General features: G+C 46.4%; 1 protein-coding gene across 16 annotated transcripts in view; it reads left to right on the forward strand.

The window, feature by feature from the left end:
• AKAP13 (A-kinase anchoring protein 13) overlaps positions 1–20125 on the forward strand; it is a 324322-nt gene that overhangs the window by 162112 nt on the left and 142085 nt on the right. For 15 of the 16 annotated variants that reach the window (XM_061394329.1, XM_061394319.1, XM_061394321.1 and 12 more), the window contains 3 exons: positions 10167–10365; positions 13003–16015; positions 19814–19947. In XM_061394329.1, coding sequence (XP_061250313.1) covers positions 10167–10365; positions 13003–16015; positions 19814–19947 — 3346 coding nt within the window. Of the gene's footprint in view, positions 1–6159; positions 6422–10166; positions 10366–13002; positions 16016–19813; positions 19948–20125 lie in introns of those variants that run through there. The other variant, XM_061394330.1, reaches the window with a different exon arrangement.

The following is a 20125-nucleotide window of genomic DNA, read 5'->3' on the forward strand; positions in this document are numbered from 1 at the left end:
TTTCATCAATTGAATTATGAAAAGTGCTGAATAAGGGCAGTGGGACTTATAAAGATAGACAAGATCATTAGAAGTTTGTCAGACTCAAGTATGGGTTCCTTTCTTAAATTTTCTTTTTTTAAATGACCGTGACATACTATAACGCAGAAGGCAATGGCACCCAACTCCAGTACTCTTTCCTGGAAAATCCCATGGATGGAGGAGCCTGGTAGGCTGCAGTCCATGGGGTCTCTGAGAGTTGGACACAATTGAGCGACTTCACTTTCACTTTTCACTTTCATGCATTGGAGAAGGAAATGGCAACCCACTCCAGTGTTCTTGCCTGGAGAATCCCAGGGACGGCGAAGCCTGGTGGGCTGCTGTCTATGGGGTCGCACAGAGCCGGACACGACTGAAGCGACTTAGCAGCAGCAGCAACATACTATAAAGTCACATGAACGAAGATGAGTCCTGCCCAGATTAATGAACAAAAATTAGTTTTTTTTCCTGAACTGGAAAAGCTAGTTTGCAGAGCGACAACTTGTGATTAAAATTACTGGTTTGTATAAGTAAGGCAAATAGTCTATCTTTAGAATCATGAAATCTTCACTGTTTGAAGCCTGTTAGTCAGCTGATTTAATGGTCACTGTTACACTAAAGTTTGGGATTCGTATTTAGCTCTTAATCTTTCTGTCATATTGAGTTTCAAATGCTTGTCAGAAAACATGGATGTGTATTCCTTTCCCTCTGTTGTGAATAGGTTATTTAAATCAGTAAGGTTTAAATAGGTTATTTTAAATCAGCTTAAAAATACTGTTTTGTAAGCATTTCTGTCATGCTAGAAATAGCAGTTGTTTAATAAATAAATAGCATTTCCATTTCCGACTTTGAATTTAATTTTAGGCAACAGTGATAGTGTTCTCCCCTTTGAAATAATTCCCATGTGCCTGTGCTTCTCATTCTCATTAAGTAACATCAGGCGCTTTGTAGACAAAGGACATGTGTCTGTGTGCTTAGTCATTTAGTCATGTCTGACTCTCTGCTGCCCCATGGACTGTAGCCTGCCAGGCTCTTCTTGTCCATGGGATTCTCCAGGCAAGAATACTAGAGTGGACAGCCATTCCCTTCTCCAGGGAATCTTCTGGACCCAGGGATCGAACCAGGGTCTCCTGCACTGCAGGCGGATTGTTTACCAGCTGGGCCACCAGGGAAGCCCAGACAAAGGAAGTAAGTAGATATTAAGCCAGTGACTGTTGTGGAATAGGCAAAGGACCATAAGTTCTGTGAGCAATCAGTGGATCCACCCAAGTCATATTTAAATAGAAATCTCTCTCACTTAGCTGACCTAAGTCATCTGGGGGAGAAAGGGGCTGAGCAAGAGAGGATGCATTGAGCAAGGACAGGTCAGTCCATCTGGGTTGCTTCTTAGCGGAGGGTCTGTTCGAAGTGCCTGTTGTTGTCCTGGGGACGGATTAAATATGACTGTGTCAGAGTCCAGGCCGAGACTTCTGTGTCATGGTTAATTTCTCCACGCTCCCTTAAAGCGGCCTCGGCGACGCCTACCCTGAGCGGCCTCTGTCTTGTGACTTAGGCCAGAAGCAAGGAAGATCCCAGGGAGGGAGAATTAGCCTTTTTTAAACAATTAGGTTAACATAACAAAATTACTCATAATGCTGCCACTGGAAGACAGGTTTATTTCATTGTCAGATATTCCCTTCCACATTGCACAGAGTTTCTTAAATATCCGGTTTATTTAATTGTCAGATACTACCTTCCACATTGCATGGCGTTTCTTAAATAGTTGTAGCTGATACTCCATTATATTCTGATATATTTTCACTTTATGATACGTCTACCTATTTCTGTGGTCTTTCTAATTATTTTTGAGGCTCTCTAAAGTATTTTGTTTATCACGAGTATTCAGACCATTTAATGTTGAAATGTTAACTTTAACCTTAAAACCAACAGAAATTAACTAATGAATGCTGCAGTAAACTTATTTTTTTACTTACAAATTTTTACCTCTGTTAAATTATTTCTGTAGGATAAATTCCAGGGAATAGTATGATTAGGTAAAAGGATATATTAACATGCCAGTACTCATAGCAGTCTTGCCAGCCTTAGCTATACTTTTGTTTTTTAAATGAATCAACACCTATGTGGTGTCCTTAGCTGCACATTAGAACCACATGGGGACTCTAATTGTACATTACAGTCTCCTGGGAACCTTTAAAAAATATTGATGTCTCAAGGCCTCCTCAAGACTTTATTTTATTAGTGTGAGGTGTGATCTGGACATTAGGATTTTTAAAAGCTCTCCAGGTAATTCTGAAATGCAGTTAAGATTAAGGACTTTAGTTAATATTGCATCTGAAAATTAATTCCTGAGAGTTTGTTGAATTAGGTTGGTGGCTTAAATCTGATCAAGAAGAATCAACATGAAGTATCAATAGCTTGATCACATCAGTAAATACTTAGATGTTAATCTAGTGTAAACTTTATTTTTTTTTTTACTTGGGGATGTATTAGGTCTTGATGTATACACAACTAGTATCATGGTAGGATATTAAAAAATATTTTTCAGGATCTTGAAAGCAGTGAAGCTAGAAAATGGAGAAATTTGGCCATTAGAGGAATACGATATTCTACAAGTCATGGAACCATGGAGTAAGAGAGCCCAGGTCGCCCCTCAAGAGTGAAAGCGATGGAGAAAAATGTCCACAAAAGTCATGGACCACACACTGTACTCTGTGTCCATAGTGTGTAGTAATCCAGAACTCACATCTCTCCAAAGCTTTAGCCCTCAAAGTCCATATGTTAAAAAATATTTAGTTTGTTTCATTGGTCTGCATTTTCCAGTGCAAACTAGGCAGCAGAGATAGTTTTATGTGGTGGTTTAGAATGTCAGCCCAAATTCTGGCTTAACTGACTGTTAGGCACATTATTAAATTTCTTATGGTTTTAGTTTCTTCATCTGCCAATCTTCCCTCACAGGGTAGTTAGAAGAATAAGTTAGGTGATGTATGTAAAACACAGCTCAACATTTGATATATTGTTGAATAATTTAGCAGTAAAGGAGTGATTATGGTTATACCCATTGCTTGTGGAAGAAAATAGAATCCAATATTTAATGAATACTTAATGCATACATTCTGGGGCTTCCCAGGTAGCTCAGCAGTAAACAATCCGCCTGCCAATGCAGATGTGGGTTTGATCCCTGGATCGAGAAGATCCCCTGGAAGATGGCACAGCCACCCAGTCCAGGATTCTTGCCTGGGAAATCCCATGGACAGAGGAGCCTGGCAGGCTGCAGGCCATGGGGTCACAAAGAGTTGGACATGACTGAAGCAACTTAGCATGCTCACACCAATAGATGGGTAGCATTTTGTCCTTTGAAGCAATGATTTATCTGTCCCTTCAGAGAGAGTGCGTTCGTAGTGATCCCAAACCATTTGTCTACAAAGTATACCCCTACTCTTCTGCCCTGGAGTGAAATCCCAACAAATACTGGAGTACGGGCCATGTGTCGGGAGATGGAACAGGGCAGTGCGACCCGGCCAGTCAGAAGACGGGAGGGCCTGGCCCTCCTTAGGAGTTACAGGGAGTAGAGAAGGTGCAGGACAACACGAGAGATCTTTCAGCTCTCAGAGGTGGGAGACTTCTCTAAGAGTCGAGCTGGACTCTCCAGATAAAACTCAGGGTGCCCAAGAATGGTTCGAAAACAATATATTAACAGGATGCTTGAAAGGTTCCCATATTCACAGCGTCAGTCCTTTATATCTTGAAGTCTGTTCTGGGGCGTGATTGAGTGTAACCCAACGAGAGGTCCTCCGAGACCCACAGTAGCCTGTGATGTTGTAAGGAAGTGCCGCCTGCACTGCGCCGCTGGTGCCGCTGGTAGTGAAACGCCCTTTGCTTGGCTTGCGGCGGTGGTGTCCTCATGGGGTGAAAACAGAGAGGTCACGGAGATCTGTCGCGCTCCCCTCCCCCTGCACCGTTTACACACCTTCATCTACAGATCTTCTTTCTCTCATTTTTATTTATTTGTTTGTTTTTCTTTTCAAAGCCTCATCTGAGGCTCTGGCATCTCTTCATCCACCAGCTGAAATAACCAGAAATTCTAGTGAATTTGCGGGTGTGTTTTTCTGTCCTGCCAGACTTGATGGCATAACATCCTGGTGTGTGTTTCTGAGGTAAAGTTTAGATACCCAGGCGTATCCTTCTTCACGGCAGAAATACAAGGCCGAGGCCCGAGTGACTGACTCAGTGCTGCAGAATCCCATCTGCCAGTGCAGGAGACTCGGGTTCCATCCCTGGGTCAGGAAGGTCCCCCTGGAGAAGGAAACAGTAACCCAGTTCACTATTCTTGCTGGGAAATCCCATGGACAGAGGAGTGTGGCGGGCTACAGTCCATGGGGTTGCAGAGAGACACACACACACACACTTCTCCATGGCCAGAATGTCAGTGTAAGCAAAGGGTCAAGTCAGTTACCAACTGTAGGCATAGAGAGGGCTTCTAATTAGGAGAACGGGTAGTAGTTACCTAGGAATAAGGAAAGTGAACTTAAACTGGGAAGAAAGCCTGTCCCTCGGAACTGAGAGCGTGGGGAGGAGCCTCCAGCCCACCTCTGCGGGAGAGCGGCTGGGGAGGCCTGGGCTCTGCCTTTCCTGCCCACTCTTGGCCCATCGGCAGAGCAGCTCTGTTTCTGCACGTGTTTCTGTTTGAAACTCTTCAACTATATAGCAGTGGGAAAACCAGTGTCTCGGGTGACTTGTGTTGCAGTTTATCTCAAGCCTCCGAGCTGGCCTTTTTCACGTGTATCTGCTGCCCGTGTGTTGAAAACTAGGGGCTCACAGGCCAGTGTCCACATGAAGTTAAGCAGATGACATTGGGACTGTTTGTTTATTTGAACTGTTTGTACCTCCCCTACCAGTATTTAGAGCAACAGTTGACTGTGTGTATACTCTGTGTTATTTCTGTTAAGATACGTATTTTTCTAGTTTGTGTCATAATTTAACTCAAAACCATTATTTTCCTCCTTAGTAATACATTAAAATGATGTTGTTATTACGAGTAACAGCATTGTAAAGTCAATGAACTGTATTTAGTGCATAATATGCCACACAGGGGTAAAACCCCCATGAGAGTCTTTCTGTTTTTTGTTTCCACAGAGGTGGCAGTAACAGCAGTAAGCCACATTGTGGTCACTGGACAGGAATCCGTGTTTGACCTTAGAACAGTATTTGTTTATCCTTGAGAAAGATATGCTTATCCTGGTAGCCCTGGCATATAGCAAAGTGCCTGCCATTTAGTAGAAGCCCAAGTTCAGGAAGTTGACATGTGTTCAACTGAGGTGTGAGAAGAGAAAGAAAAAGCCAGAGAAAACAGTGGATGAATAGGAGGGTTCTTAAGGGCATCAAGTGAGGAAAAGTTTTTAAAAGAAGAATCAGGTCACCACTTTGAGATTCTATGAAACTCAGACTCAGTGGGGGAAAAAGTCACTGGATTTGGGGGTTTATTTTATCAATGGAGACCCAGGACAGAGAAGTCTTAGTAGCCGTAGGAGAGGCGATGGTGGTGGTGTTTAAGTCATGCCAGACTTCTTTGCGACGCCATAGACTGTAACCCTACTCTTGCCTGGAAGATCCCATGGACGGAGAAGCCTGGTAAGCTGCATCCATGGGGTCGCGAAGAGTCGGGCACGACTGAGCGACTTCACTTTCACTTTTCACTTTCATGCATTGGAGAAGGAAACGGTAACCCACTCCAGTGTTCTTGCCTGGAAAATCCCAGGGACGGGGGAGCCTGGTGGGCTGCCGTCTATGGGGCTGCACAGAGCCAGACATGACTGAAGCGACTTAGCAGCAGCAGCAGCAGCGGACTGTAGCCCACCAGGCTTCTCTGCCCACGGAATTTTCCAGGCAGGAATACTGGAGTGGGTTGCCACTTCCTCCTCCAGTGGATCTTCCCAGCTCAAGGATCGAACCAGCATCTTCTGCACTTGGCAGGTGGATTCTTTACCCCTGTGCCACCAGGCAAGCAGCCAAGGGAGAGAGAAGGCTCCAAATGGCAAAGCCTTTAATTAATTGTTTTAACGGCCAGTGGGGAGGCAGAAGGGAAGGGGTTGGGGGGGGGGGTGTTGTATGCAGATTAGAGGGGTTACAGCAGAGATTCTCAATGCCAGCATTACTGGTAGTTTGGGGCCTGATGACTGTGTTGTACCGTAGGGCGTGGTCCTGTGCCTTGGGGGACAACCGCCACGCCCCGACGTGTGGCAGTGAAAAGCACCTGCAGACGGTGTCAGATGCCCCCTGGGCTGGTGCAGGTTGGAGTGAGACTGCTGCTGGCACACACTTTGCCCTTTCTCGCCTCCGCTCCGTTGTCTGCTGGGGTGTTCATGGTGCTTGTAGGCAGATGGGGAAGGAACCGCTCAAGAAACAGGTGGGAAGCTACAGGCATCCAGGGCGTGATGCCTGAATTGGTTACCAGAGGGCAGTTGGTAGGGGACCAGGGCAAACATACCGTTCGGAGAGGTGCCCTGGAGTTAGAGGAGCCGCGCAGACGTGTCTGATGTTGGGCAAGGGTGGACTTAGTCATGTTAGTTCACGGCCATGAGCTTCTCACTCTGAACAGAGAAAAGATCACCTGAGGATGGAGTAGATGAGGTTAATGTTGGGTCTTTGAGGGAATCACACAACGTTTTGGTAACCCCTGTGGGGATGGATTAACACACATGAGTAAAGCGATCCAGAGCAGCAGTGAGGCCTGGCTGAATAGGGACTTTAAAAATTACTTAAGACATTAAAATCCTAGAGAAGAGGACTTCCCTGGTGACTCATTGGATAAGAATCCACATGCCAGTGCAGGAGGCACAAGTTCCATTCTTAGTCTGGGAAGATCCCACAGGCCACAGAGCAACTAAGCCTGCATGCCATAGCTTCTGATCCTGCACTCTGGAGCCCGGGAGCCCTGACTACTGAAGTCGTTTTTGTGCCTAGAGCCCGTGCTCTGCAACAGGAGACGCCACCACCGTGAGAAACCTGTGCACCACAAGTACAGGAAACCCATGCAAAAGCAACAAAAACCCAGCACGGCCAAAAATAAAAAAGAAAGAAAAAGTAAAGCAAAAATCCCAGAGAAGAAATAAACCTATAACCCAACCACTGTAATACTGTTTTAATTTGTGCACTTCACTGTTTATACTCAATGCTTTTTGCCTTTTTTATTTTGCTGAATATAGATTTCAATGTTACTGAACTGTTATTTGAATTATAGTTAATGGCTACAGAATAGTCTGTAGGGCTTCCCTAGTGGCTCAGTGGTACAAAGAATCCACCTGCCAATGCAGGAGAGACTCAGGAGTCACGGGTTTGATCCCTGGGTTGGAAAGATCTCCTGAAGTAGGAAATGGCTACCCAAGTATTCTTGCCTGGAAAATTCCATGGACAGAGGAGCCCGATGGGCTACAGTCTGTGGGGTTGCAAAGAGTCAGATGCAGCTGAGTGGCTTTCCCTTATAAGACTACGCACACAGGTAATACTGTGTAGATATTTTCTTTAATCAGATAGCCCTCTAGTTACTGGCTTGATTAGGTTGTATCCAGTTCTCAGTAACAATTGTCCTTAATGTTGTAGCGCACTTTCTTGGAGCCTTGCTGGATTTTATTTGTGGATCCAGTAAAGGCTTTATACAGTGCTGAATGCAGAGCAGAAAATGTGTTGGCCTCAGGGTCACTTCACTGAGTTTCTCCCTGACCCACCACATTTAAAACTGCAAACCCCATCTCTGCTTCATTTTTTCCACCACCCCTGCTCTCTCTAGAACACTGGGTGTTTTATCCTGATTGCTCTTATCTCCCTTGCTAAGTCCACAAACTCCCACAGGCAGGACAAGGATTTGGGGTCGGTTGACCGGCACAAAGAATGCTGGCGCGTAAATACTTGCCAAGTGGTGGGGTTTACCCTGACGGACAGGCAAGGTGGGTTTGAAGAGTGCCCACAGCAGCACATATTCGTGGAAGCCAGTGGGAGGATAATTGCACTAACTCGTACTTGGTTTCCAGGCGGGCTCGAAAACAACAGCTGTCCACGTGGCTGATGAACTGGGGGATGTAGGGTTAGCGCTGCGGCGGCAGGTGCGCATTCCTCCAGCAGGAGAGCGTGGGAAAGGTAGGAGGTAAGCAGACTGTGGTTCCAGCAGGGAGTTTCCCAAGGTTTCCTTACGACAGAAGAAGTAGTTTGAGAATTAATAGTGACATGGTTGGTAGAAAATGCCGTTTTGCCAGGAATGGACTGTGTCACTGTTTAATCGCCTCTGCCTTGGCCAGCAGCCCCCTCTTGGCTGGGTGTGTATTTGATTCACACCGTATGGTACTGTATAAGTTAAGTTGTGTTTTCAAAGAATTTTTTTTTCCTGATCAGAGCAAGGCTGTACGTGGTAATCTGAGTAAGCAGATAGGCCAGTCATGTCTGAATTAAGCAGAGCTAGTGACGGTGTCACCTCAGCCCAGGTGGCACAGTGGTAAAGAACCTGCCTGCCGTTACAGGAGACATAAGAGACACAGGTTCGATCCCTGGGTTGGGAAGATTCCCCTGGAGAAGGGCATGGCAACCCACCTCAGTATTATTACCTGGAAAATCCCACGGACAGAGGAGCCTTGTGGGCTACAATCCTTGGAGTCTCAAAGAGCTGGACATGACTGAGTGACTAGCAGTCTTACTTGGTAAATAAGTAAGATATTTAGCATGGCATATATTAAGCAACCGTTGGGAGTCTTGCTTGAGTATGGAAATTGTAATAGTTTTCTTCTGAAACAGCTTTAATTGTCACCTTCAGCCAGTATCTGGCCCTCCAGTTTGTTAAAGATTTTCTACTATAACGTATTTTTAGTTTCCAAATTCCATGTATTTCCTGGTGAATTGTACGATTTAGTGGATGAAACACTGGATTGACAGTTGAAGTAATGTTTCCCTCTCATATTTGTCAGTAGGTGACATGTCTGTTATGTCTTAATTCGTTCGTTTCTTCCTTTTTAAAACATGATAGTGATCCCCAACACCACTTTCTGCCTTCTTCCAGAATCTCTGGGACACTTTGTCAACATACTGGTTTATTAGAACCATGTAAAGAGATTTCATGTTTTGAGATCTGTCCCAGAAATGTTTTTTTTTCTTACCCATGCCTTTTTCAGCTTTATTTGAATATTGAGGTGTATCTGCAGTGATGTGAATTGAGCTGAGTTGGTCATCTTTTAAATTTAAAAAGTTATAATTTGTGTTATTGGGACCAAGTGCTTTATTCAAAATAGGATTTGATAATTATACTGACAAGTATAGTATGATAAGACGTTATAGTATTTTTCTGTACATAGTTTTGACTTTGCGAATTTTGAGGATACAGCCTCCACTTGTTTTTAACAAAAACTGGACTGACCTTGCGTAGATTGGAGCGATTAATTTCTTCCCTTCTCAGTAAAATTGACCACAATTAGCATGTACTGTAACCCATTTTAAGACAAAGGCTTAGGAAAACTTGCTTTTTTTTTTTCTTTCTTTTTTTGAAAACCAGAGGAAAACTATCCTTACATTTCCTCATTGTTTGTTTGTGAGCATAATATTAACTCTTTCAGAATCCCAGTCTTCTCTTTATCTTGATCAAAGAACGTCCTTAGGAAGGAATCCTGCAGTTGCCATTTAGCCCATGTGTGACTTCTTGTGAAGTTATGTCTCAATTACTTGGGACTGTGCAAACCAACTTTCTGGAGCAGAGCCTCAAAGAGCAGTGAGGTTAGAAATTTTGCATAAGAGAGAATTTAACCTATCTCTGAGAGGCTGACTATATATGTATATTATATTAGTATGTTTTTATATATTAATATATATATTATAGTGTATTTGCATGTATTATATAGAGAATATACATATGTATTGGAATTTCCCATGTGGTGCTAATAGTGAAGAACTCGCCTGCCAATGCAGAAGACCTAAGAGATGTGAGTTCAATCCCTGGGTCAAGAAGATCCCCTGGAGAAGAAAAGGGCACCCCACTCCAGTATTCTTGCCTGGTGAGCTCCATGGACAGAGGAGCCTGGCAGGCGGTAGTCTGTGGGGTCGCAAAGACTCAGACACAACTGAGCGACTGAGCACACACATGCATGTTACCTTAACCAGCGTTTGCTTCTTTCCAGGGAGGATGCTGGAGAACCAGACTCCTGGAGCAGTTTGTCCTACGAAATCCCTTACGGAGACTGTTCTGTGAGGCATCACCGAGAGCTGGATGTCTATATGCTAACCTCCGAGTCTGAACCACACCAGGAGCCCCCACTTCCTGGAGACAGTTGCACTGGACATATTTTTAAACTTATGAACATCCAACAGCAGCTAATGGTAAGGAAGAAAATTTCCATTTTCAGTCTTTGGTACCCTCACCCCTTCCCCCAGTGAGCTTTGCCATAATTAGAACATAGCCGTGCTTCCCTCAGAGATTGTGAAACCTGTAGAGCAGTTTTAGCTGCATTCGAAGTCAGCATTTATAGCGATAGAGCTTAGCACTGGGGAAGTACAAGAGGAGACTGGGAAACTTCTTCATTGGTTTTTGCCAGGCTTTTAAAATAATGAAAGATACACATACACATTGCCGACAGAGAAGTGTGCAACAACTAGAGCTAAAATTTTCTGGCTTAAAAGGAAATTTGTTTAACACTGTGAATTTGTTGGTTTAACTTTATAAAACAAAATGAGCTGAACTGTTTCTGAGATTGTTGCTAAAGAACAGGAACCAAATTTACTTAGGAGCAGTCTTCCCTCAACTCTTTCAATGAGTGATGACCATGCTGCTATATTTAAATTGATAGTTGTGCAGTAAAAAGATCACTAAAAAAAATAAAGATTTTTATAATCCACTCAAGCCTTCAAGATAAAGTCGTTGCCAGACTTAAAAACATTACAGACTCCCTGGTGGCATTTATTATGGATAATATACACGTCATGTGGATACATCTCTCTTGGCCGTAACATCTAAAAGGCTAAGTTTAGATAATTTTTCCACCCATTTTATTTCGAGTTGATTTGATTTGGAAAACTCTTGGCAGTAATTTCATTTAAGGTCACCTGGGGTCAGCTTCTCTGGGAGCAGACCTTATTTCAGAGATGGGCGGGCCAGGACACTTCATGGCAGGGTTGCAGATGCACTCGCCTCTGCCTCTCTGGGTTGTGTTTATTCCAAACCAGGTGTCAGTTTATTTTCCTCTCTGGAGGTGGCTGAAAACTCAGGTTTTCTTTAGAGCTCTTCTACTCGGTGAATGGTAGTCCATTCAGAGACAGCAGATTGCAGATGCCACAGCTACCCGCAAGATGTGGAAATAGTTTCCTGGAAACCATGAGAAATTAGAGCTATGAGAAGATACATGTGTTAGGAGCATCTAAAATTTCTCAGGCCATACCACTTTTTTCTCCAAATCCCCATTCTGTCATGTTCGCCCTTTGTTAAATTCCATGACCCATTTTCATAATTCCTTGGAGTTGGTCACCATCTCAGGAGGAAGGAAGCAAGCGATTTTGAGTTCTCTTAAAGAAGCGTAGCACGGCAGAGTTCGGTGCAAATCTGTTTTTCTCGTACTGTCTTATTAGAAGGACCTGAGTGAGCTTGGCGGGTTTTACACCTCCTCATGTGAACTTTCACATGAGACCCAGCGCGCAGACAGGAGCGGGTGATGATCGAGGACTGGAGGCACGGGCCCGAGTGGGCGGAGGAGTGAGACGGCGGCACACGGTGTGTGCGAGAGATTATCCTAAGAGAGCGAATGACGAGCGAAGAGCGAACCAGGTGTTTCAAAAAATAGTTCTGGGAGCTCCCTCGTGGCTTAGTGGTCAGGATTTCAGGCTTTCTCGGCTGTGGCCCGGCTTCAGTCTGTGATCAGGATGTGCAATGCAGCCGAAAAATAAATAAGGAAAGAAAACCATGTAACTCAAAAAACAGTGTCATTCTAAGGGTTCCTGAAACTTAGATACAGAGGTAAACCCACTCTAACGATCAGACATATTTTGTTTCTCTCCATTTTTTTCCTAAGCTTTGTCTAACATGTGCTTGTGGCTTTTACATAATTTTAACTTTAGATTAACTTTTATTTATTTTCTAAAACATTATAAATATCTTTTTCCGATTTCACTGTAGTCTTCACTGTTAACGTTCAGAATATGTGACAGCATAGCGATCTGCACCAGGTTATTAGCCACGATTGTTCTAACCATTCCCACATAGTTTGTCGCGTCTGTTTCTTAAGTTGCAAAGACCTATTTTTGAGATGACCTATAAAATATTCTCAAAGCACAGTACCATCTGAGAATAATGAAAAATTCCCTATTGCTCGTTTGATATGTTATTTGTTTAATATTCAGTAGTAGAGGAACAGAGGAACTCTTTATCAGAAAGTGGAAGAAAGAATTGAATCATGCTACTCTTTTGAAATTATTATACCCCCTTAACTAAAATAGTTACCCTAGATTGAACAGAGCCTGTTTTGGAGATTGAAGGATGCTGTGTAACTCCTAGGTAAGAATTCAGGGCATGGGAGCATCTGTCTGTTCCTTGTGATTGAAGAGAGAGTTTACCAGACTGGTCAGGATTTGTTTTTACTTGTATATACAAGGCAGGAAGGAAGCTGCCTCTGCCCCTCTAAAGGCCCTATAAAAGGTAGCTTTTTCAGCTGCTCATTTGAAGATCAGTTCTGTGCTTTTTTAAAATAAGGTTTTTTGAGGCTCAGTTTTAATCTGCTTTCTAAAATAAGTCAATAATATAGAAAATAGCCATATTGTATTTTCTTGGCATCTTTATCATTCTGGCGGTTATGCAGCTATCAGAGGAAACGGAGGTCAGAGCCGAGGGAGCGTTTATTGGCATTTATTAGGTTGGCTCATCCTGTGACTTTAGAAGGGCTAGAATGCTAGTGACTTGTCTCCCATGTCAGTGACATCTTTTTCTCATGGTCAATTTTTAAAAAAAAAAAATCTTCTATTTCCTCCTAGAAAACAAACCTCAAGCAGATGGACAGTCTCATGCCCTCAGCGGTGACAGCACAGGAGCCTTCAAGTCCCCCCCGTGACCAGGATGCAGATGGTCACTTTCTTCCCCGAGAGTCCAAGCGCACAGCCAGCCAGCAGCTTGCCTCTCTTGAAGCTGCTGAGAGCTGTCAGCACTGCCGGGGGAGCTCCGTGGGGCAGACTGAGAGCTCCTGTGATTTGTCAGGTGTGGCCAAGGAGGAGGATACAGACCCTTCCTGCAGGAAGAAGAGCACAGGCGTGGAGAGAACAGGAGGTGAGGTGGGGCCAGCACCTATCACAGACCCTGGGGCGGCATCTGCTCCCGACAGCTGCGTTCAGAGCGTGCCTGGTGGCAGAGGAGAGGACCCAGAAGGCCTTCTGTCCTGTGGAGTCAGAGATGAAGAAACTACGTCTTCGGCAGTGGCCACCGACCTGGGGCCCCCAGGCAGCGTCCTGCAATGGGGCGTGGCCCAGGCCTGCTCTGGAGGCAGGCTGGTGGTTGCTTCACCAGCAGGTGCCAGCGCCCCCCAGGCTACGGGAGAAAGGGAACATGGTCTCGTGCACCCCATTGCTGCCATCGTGGGGAGCATGCTTGAAGTGGAAGAGAGTATGAAGAAACAATTTGAGGACTCCGGTATCAGCACTGCTGGAGACTCTGACGGAAAAGTCACAGACGAGCCTGTGTATGGAGCCAGCATTCTAGACCGCGTCTGGACCCCCCGTTCCCTGAAGGCTAACAAACCTGCAGAGTGGATCCTTGGAGTTAGTAATGGCAAAGCTGCCATTGACCAAACTGCAGAAACCGAAACTTCTAAAAGCTATACAGAGAGAGCTCACACTCCAGGAGCCCAGAACCCTCAGTTAATTCCAGCTGCTGCAGGTGACGAGGTTTCAGAAGGGCTCCGACCCAACACTCCCTTAGCCAGCATGTGTGCATCAGGGTCACCCTCTGATTTAACCTTGCCTGGGCCGCACAAAGATGTGACACCTACCCCGAAATCAGAAACGGAGTCATCTGGTGTTCTCAGCCAAGACAGCGAGTCACCCATCTGCTCCGCAGCTGGGGGTGATAAACTTGGCACAGCCCCTGGGTGTCAGCCAAGCACAGGGACGTCTGGTGGGGTGTCGCTTGCAGAACATTGTGACGACACAGCCCCCCAGCCTGAGAGCACGACCACAGGACAGCTCGGCACGCGGCCCCCGCCCCCTGCCAGCTGCCCGAGCAGCCCACAGGCCAGCTCCACCCAGAGCACCCCAGACACCCCAGAACGTGTGGATGCTTCTCCTCTCCAAGTTTCAGATAAAGAAAGCCAAGGAGAAGATCTGAAAGCGGAGACATCGTCAGCAGATCCGGCTGAGGTGGTTCCACACCCACAGGCCGCTCCCCCCACGGCTGAGAAAGAAGGGGCATCATGCCTGGCTGTGACGCCAGGCGGGACTGTCTCTCTGGCAGGCAGTGAATCAGTAACCAAAGATGACGCACTCTCGCTTGTCCCCTCCCAGAGTGAAAAGGGAAGAGCAGCCCTCCAACCACACACAGGTGGTGGAGATGAGCCTGACGGAGACACAAGACGTCCGGAGGAGCAGCCTCCAGAAGGCGGCACAACGGGCCTGGGCCCACCCCCCGTGACCCTAGACCCGCCGCCTGGCATGGGGAACACTGGTCCCGGAGGACTCGCTGGGGAGCAGGAGTTCCCCTCCCCCACAGTGGCCCCCGAAGCCCCGGCCGTTGAGGGGGCCACTGCCTCTGCCCTGCTTCCTGGGGGTCAGGCCACTGCGACTGAAGGAGGAAAAACTCAGGTGGTTCCTGAGGGCCCAGGAGGCGAGGGTAAAGCCAGGACCTGTCCCACCACTGAGGATGGCGCCCTCTGCTCTGGAGCATCGCAGGAAGAACGCAGACCACCACCTCCTGTGCCAGAGGCCCCGGGGGTCCCCGAAGAGCCTGGCGCAATGGCCTGGGCAGAGGACAGAGTGCCGCAGCCCAGCAACTCCCTCGGCACACCCTTGGCCCGTCTTCATGCAGAAGCTAAACCCAACAAGGAAGTGGCCCCAGCAGCCTCCCGGCCGACGGGAGGTGGGGCTGCACAGAGCCTGGTGCCACCAGGAGCCGGTCTGGCTGCACACTCCAGCCAGGACGCCCCAGGTGCAGAGCCGAGCAGCTCAGCTCCACCGCCAAGTCTGTTAGCAGGTGGGCCCGAGGCGCAGAACTGCAGTCCAGCTTCTTCGGCTCTGGATGTTGAGGTGGAAAACACCCCGTCCCCAGGGAAGAGCGCCGGGTGTGAGGTGAGTGGAGATGCAGCGCTGGATGGTGCCCGGGTCCGTGGTCTACAAGAAGCCCTTGGGGCCGGGACAAAGGATATATCTCACAACGCCCCAGACACCTCGTCCTGCCAGGAGGAGAATATGATCCTGGGTTTGCCTGGAGCTTCACCAGCCGCAGGCATGACTGACCCCCAGGGCATCGCGCCCCTGGAGCTGGTGGCGCCTCCGGGTGGGGAGAAGAAGCTGGAGGGAGCAGACTGTGGCTCTGTTGGCCTGCAGGAGGCCCAGGGGGACAGTAAGGCGCATCATGACCCGCCGCAGCCTGCGGGCGGAGAGCGCCCCCCAGAGATGGGGCCCTCGGGTGAGCCAAGGGGTGCCCCCGCTCTGCCCTGCGCTGTCTCCACCAAAGCCCTGCATCGGCCCGAGGGTGCCATCTCCATCGAGGAGGCTGCCATCCGCATCGTGGATTCCGTCATAGAGCAAGTCAAGGCCTCCGGAGCACTGATGACAGAGGGGGCTCTCGGGCATGGGTCACCACCCAGGCCTCCCAAGGCAGGCCCAGGGACGGAGCCCACAGCACATGCTTCCGCCCGGGAGACGAGCTCCCTGCAGCCTGCAGAGACCCCGCCGGTGGACAGTGGTGGCAGAGAAGCCTCTGGGAGCTCTGAGCAGTGCTTTGCTGGAAGCGAGGAGCCAGAGATTATTGTGCCTGTCCAAGGACCTGCACCAGAGACAGGTAAGCCACACAGAGTACACAAGCAACCGTGTGAGGGATAGATTCCCTTCAGAGTCTCTGGGGTGTGCTGGTAAAAATACAAGTGTCACTGCTGTTTAGAGGCCGTGTGTTCACTGGGTCGGTTGCCAGGCTACCAATCAACACCATCCGGAGAGACACGTCATGTCAGACTGGGACAGATTTTGCTTCCTGTATTCCAGAGCCCTGGCTTGATAGCTCAGAACCTACAAATGCTCTGTCCGTCCCACTGAAGCAGCTGCAAGTTTCCTAACCTGGAAAACAGTACTGCGATCCCAGGTGCTCCAAAATGATAAAGGGATGGAGCAGATGTTTTGAGTCATGTGTCTTAGTCCTTTTTCTCGAGAACCGTGATACACAGTGCCGACAAAGTGTGTTTTATTTACAAACCTGAAAGTCCCTTTCTTTGCCCACCATCCTGGTCCGTGTCCTGAGCACATTTAGAGTCAGGGTGGTTTCAGAACAGCTGGCAGTATCTTTCTACGCCGATGGCCCAGCATCCCACATGGTGGCATCAGGTCATTGGTGGAGGCTGGGGGGACGGGAACGCCCTACTCTTCCTGCCCGAGGAGCAGGCCTCCTGTTCCATTGCCGGTGGCTCTTGGGCAGCCAGCCGTCTGGGAACTGGGGACCCCGCGCCGCGCAGGGCCTCGGACACAGGATTTCCGCCCGAGCCTGGTCTGCCGCGCTGCTGTCACAGGGCAGACGTTGTGTCTGCTTATCTCGGGGAAGCAGCTGCAGCAAGCAGATTGCTCACACGGCAGCAGCCCCGTTCCCTGTGTGGGTGACCATGTCCAGAGAGAGCAAAGAGAAGCCACTAGTGCTCGGTGGAAAGAGACCAGCCGCATAGAACTTCTTATTGGGGGTTGAGGCTAAGGCTTAAACTGAAGTCGGACTGGGTTTTGACTCTTGACGTCATTCAAGTTCAGTTGAGTTCACACTTGGAGACCACCACCTGTTCCCAGAGATAGAGGACCTATCTCCATGCTCACCCCCAGACTTTCATAGGTAAGAACCCTATTTTGTTTTTATCATCCAACTGTTTTTACAGTTCCTTCTAAATTTTGAAAAACCCCTTTACTGTAGCTGTGTGTTAAGCGTTGCGGGGGTGGGGCAGGAAGAGAAACGAAAGAACAGAAGGCAAGAAGTTGCTTTGGAAAAAGCCATTTAAACACAGTGGCCATTTCTCTTGATAAAGGGTTTTTAACCATTTATAATCTGTTTTTCCAGTTGAGGGATTTAAGAAACCCATAGTAGTAGTTTTGGTGGCTTCAGGCTTTTTGTTTTCTTCATATCTTGGATTGTCAGCCATGAATAAATTTCTATCACTGTCAGTCTCAGGATTTAAATAAGAAGGTCTCTAATTTTTTAAATAAGGCACAACAACAGGTCTATTTTGGGGGCCCTGGCAGGTTGACATTTCAGAAGAATGGGAGTGGCTGTAAGCTGATGCCCGGCTATGTTCTTTTCATTTGGGTGCTGCGTCTTTGGCCACACGGGCTGGAATTATTTCTCTTTCCGGCTCAGTAGTCAGAATTTAACCCAAGTAAGTACAGACTAAGTAAGGTTGTGTCCAGAGTACCTTATGAGAAAAGGCAGATACCAAGAAGAGTTTCAGACTTTGATTTTTAGTAGTATACAAATATAGTAAGGATGCTATGGAATTGCATGTAAGATTTTAAGGCTGTAGGAAGGGAAATGAGACAGAAATCCAGTTTTAACAGTGTGGGTTTGGAGTGGGTGGATGTGTGTGAGAGAGGTACTTCTGATGCCTCGAGGAGTCATGTGTGTGTGCTCCATGCTGATGGCCTCCAAGGACAGGAAAAAGTAGCCAGTAATAAAGCAAGGGGTGCTTTTTTCAGAAAATAGCCAGGACTGGGGAAAGTCCCTGGTCATGTTGCCCCAGAGAAAAAGCACCCAAGTGTGATCTCAGACCAAAGGGTATTTTCTAGGAAGTTTACATTCCACTTATGAATTTAACCCTACTGCTTTGTAAGTGGGCAGACATCGGTGTAACTGCTGGTTTGGAAGGGCCCACATAGCATTGGCCTCTGTTTTTATTATATACTGCCGTCGGCAGAGCCAAATAGAAATCGAGAGGAGGGAATCACATACCTTCAATTTGAACGAGAGGTCGGGGCCCAGTACGTATCAACAGCACTGCCTGCGGTGCTTTGGGAAGTTAGGATTGCATGACGGAGCCCCGCCAGTCCTGTGGGGGCTGCCGGCACCCTGCAAGTCCCAGTAAGCTCTGTTTACTGCTGTGACTGGGTGCTGCTTGCCAAGATACATATTTTCAGGTGATGGATATTATCATCAGGTAGTAAGGATTTATGAGAAATCATATCTCCAAATAAATGAAATAAAAATCAACACCTGCCCCCCGACCCCCTCCAAAAAAAAAAAAACCCTTGTCTTACTCACTTAGAAATGTTTTAATCAAGGAATATTTAAGGGGATTGCTTAGTCACATTTTTTTTTTTAAACTTTAATCACATATTATGAAATGGAAGACAGATTTTCGTTCTTCGGACAACAAAACGTTTGCCTTTTTTTTTTTTAATTGCTAGTAAGATCATGTAATTAAAAATAAAGGCAAAGAAAGGAGACTCACAAGTATTCATTTATAGTAATGTAGCTTTCCTAAATCTAAAGTAGAGCTTTATACATGTCACAGTGTGCTATTAGACTACAATAATTTTTTAGATTTATTTTTAATTGGAGGATAATTGCAATATTATGTTGGTTTCTGCCATTTGAATCGACTGTGAGTATACATGTGCCCCCTACATCTTGAGCCTCTCCCACCTCCCAGCCCTAGAATAGTCTTAATATACTTCATTATTATATACTGAGTATATACTATACTATATAATGTAGTCTTTGGTGAAAGAAACCTCTGTGCCCTCTGTTGTAGGGAGCATTTTTCTCTGCCAGAGTAGTAGTGTCACTAGATTAATAATCATAGAAGATTTTCAAGATGAAATCGAAATGATAGTTGTATTTGGATTATTAAGATGAATTTTGACTGTTCAGCCATCAGAGTCCCCTTTAAAAAAAAAGTGTCAAAGCTTAAATTTGTCTCAGGCATCATTCTATCACTTCCTTCCTGTATTAGCTTGGCCATATGGTGGTCAGGGAACAAAACCGCTACCGTATGGTCTGTTAAGCATCAGTCTAAAGAAAACATGAGGAACTTTTTCTTAAGAAAAGGACCTGCTGGTTTGTAATTGTGTTTTGGTTTGGAAAGAAATAAAAGATAAAGTCCAATTTACTCAGGATACTTTAGGTGGATGAGTGTGTGTAGTATGTTTTTAAAAGACTCTTCCCAAAGGCTGTATTTCATTCTCAGTGGCTCTTTTCTTCTTGCCGTGTGCAAGTATGTCTTGCCTCTATGATAATAAGATGGACTGACTACTAGCTGTAGTTGTTAATCGGTTCCCTTAAAGCTTGTGAGTTTTCTTTTCCATGTGCAAGTAAGCACCACACTCAGAACCATCATGAAAAGTTAATAGTGAAAATGGAAGTTCAGTAGGCATTGAACAAGATCTTCCCTTAGCTACAAACCCACACAGAGGCTGGAGAAAACCACACAACCCTGTGATCAGGGCTCAGCACAGAGCCAGAAATGACACCAGCTCCCAAACAATACTTGCTATTTAATGCCAAAAAAAAAAAAAGGCAAACAAAATGCATGAAACCTGGAGCAAGTTGTGTAAACAGAAAGGCCCAGGGAATCAATTTTTCAAATGCACTTTGTAACCACCTTGCTCTCCCTAGAAATGCCCGACACAAAAGCTGAAGATGAAGTGGATTTTCTGAGTAACACCCAGGAGAGTTCAGTTTCTGAAGAGGTGGCTCTGGGAAACAGAACCTCTACGCCGGAGGTGAAACCGGGCCTGAAGACCCAGGCGGTGAGTCTGTGTGAGCACAAAATGTGTTTAGCCTGCTCTGCTGTGGCGTTGTCGGGGGGATTTTTTTAATTCACAGTAGGATTTTTCCCCTTCTCCCTTGTTCCCTCCTTTACAAATGTGGACGTGATGCGGTGAGGCTTTTACACAGCGTCGCTTTAGAATGGATGTCTTAGATCCC

This window comes from Bos javanicus, chromosome 21 (assembly GCF_032452875.1).
Source record: "Bos javanicus breed banteng chromosome 21, ARS-OSU_banteng_1.0, whole genome shotgun sequence".
Lineage (NCBI taxonomy): Eukaryota > Metazoa > Chordata > Mammalia > Artiodactyla > Bovidae > Bos > Bos javanicus.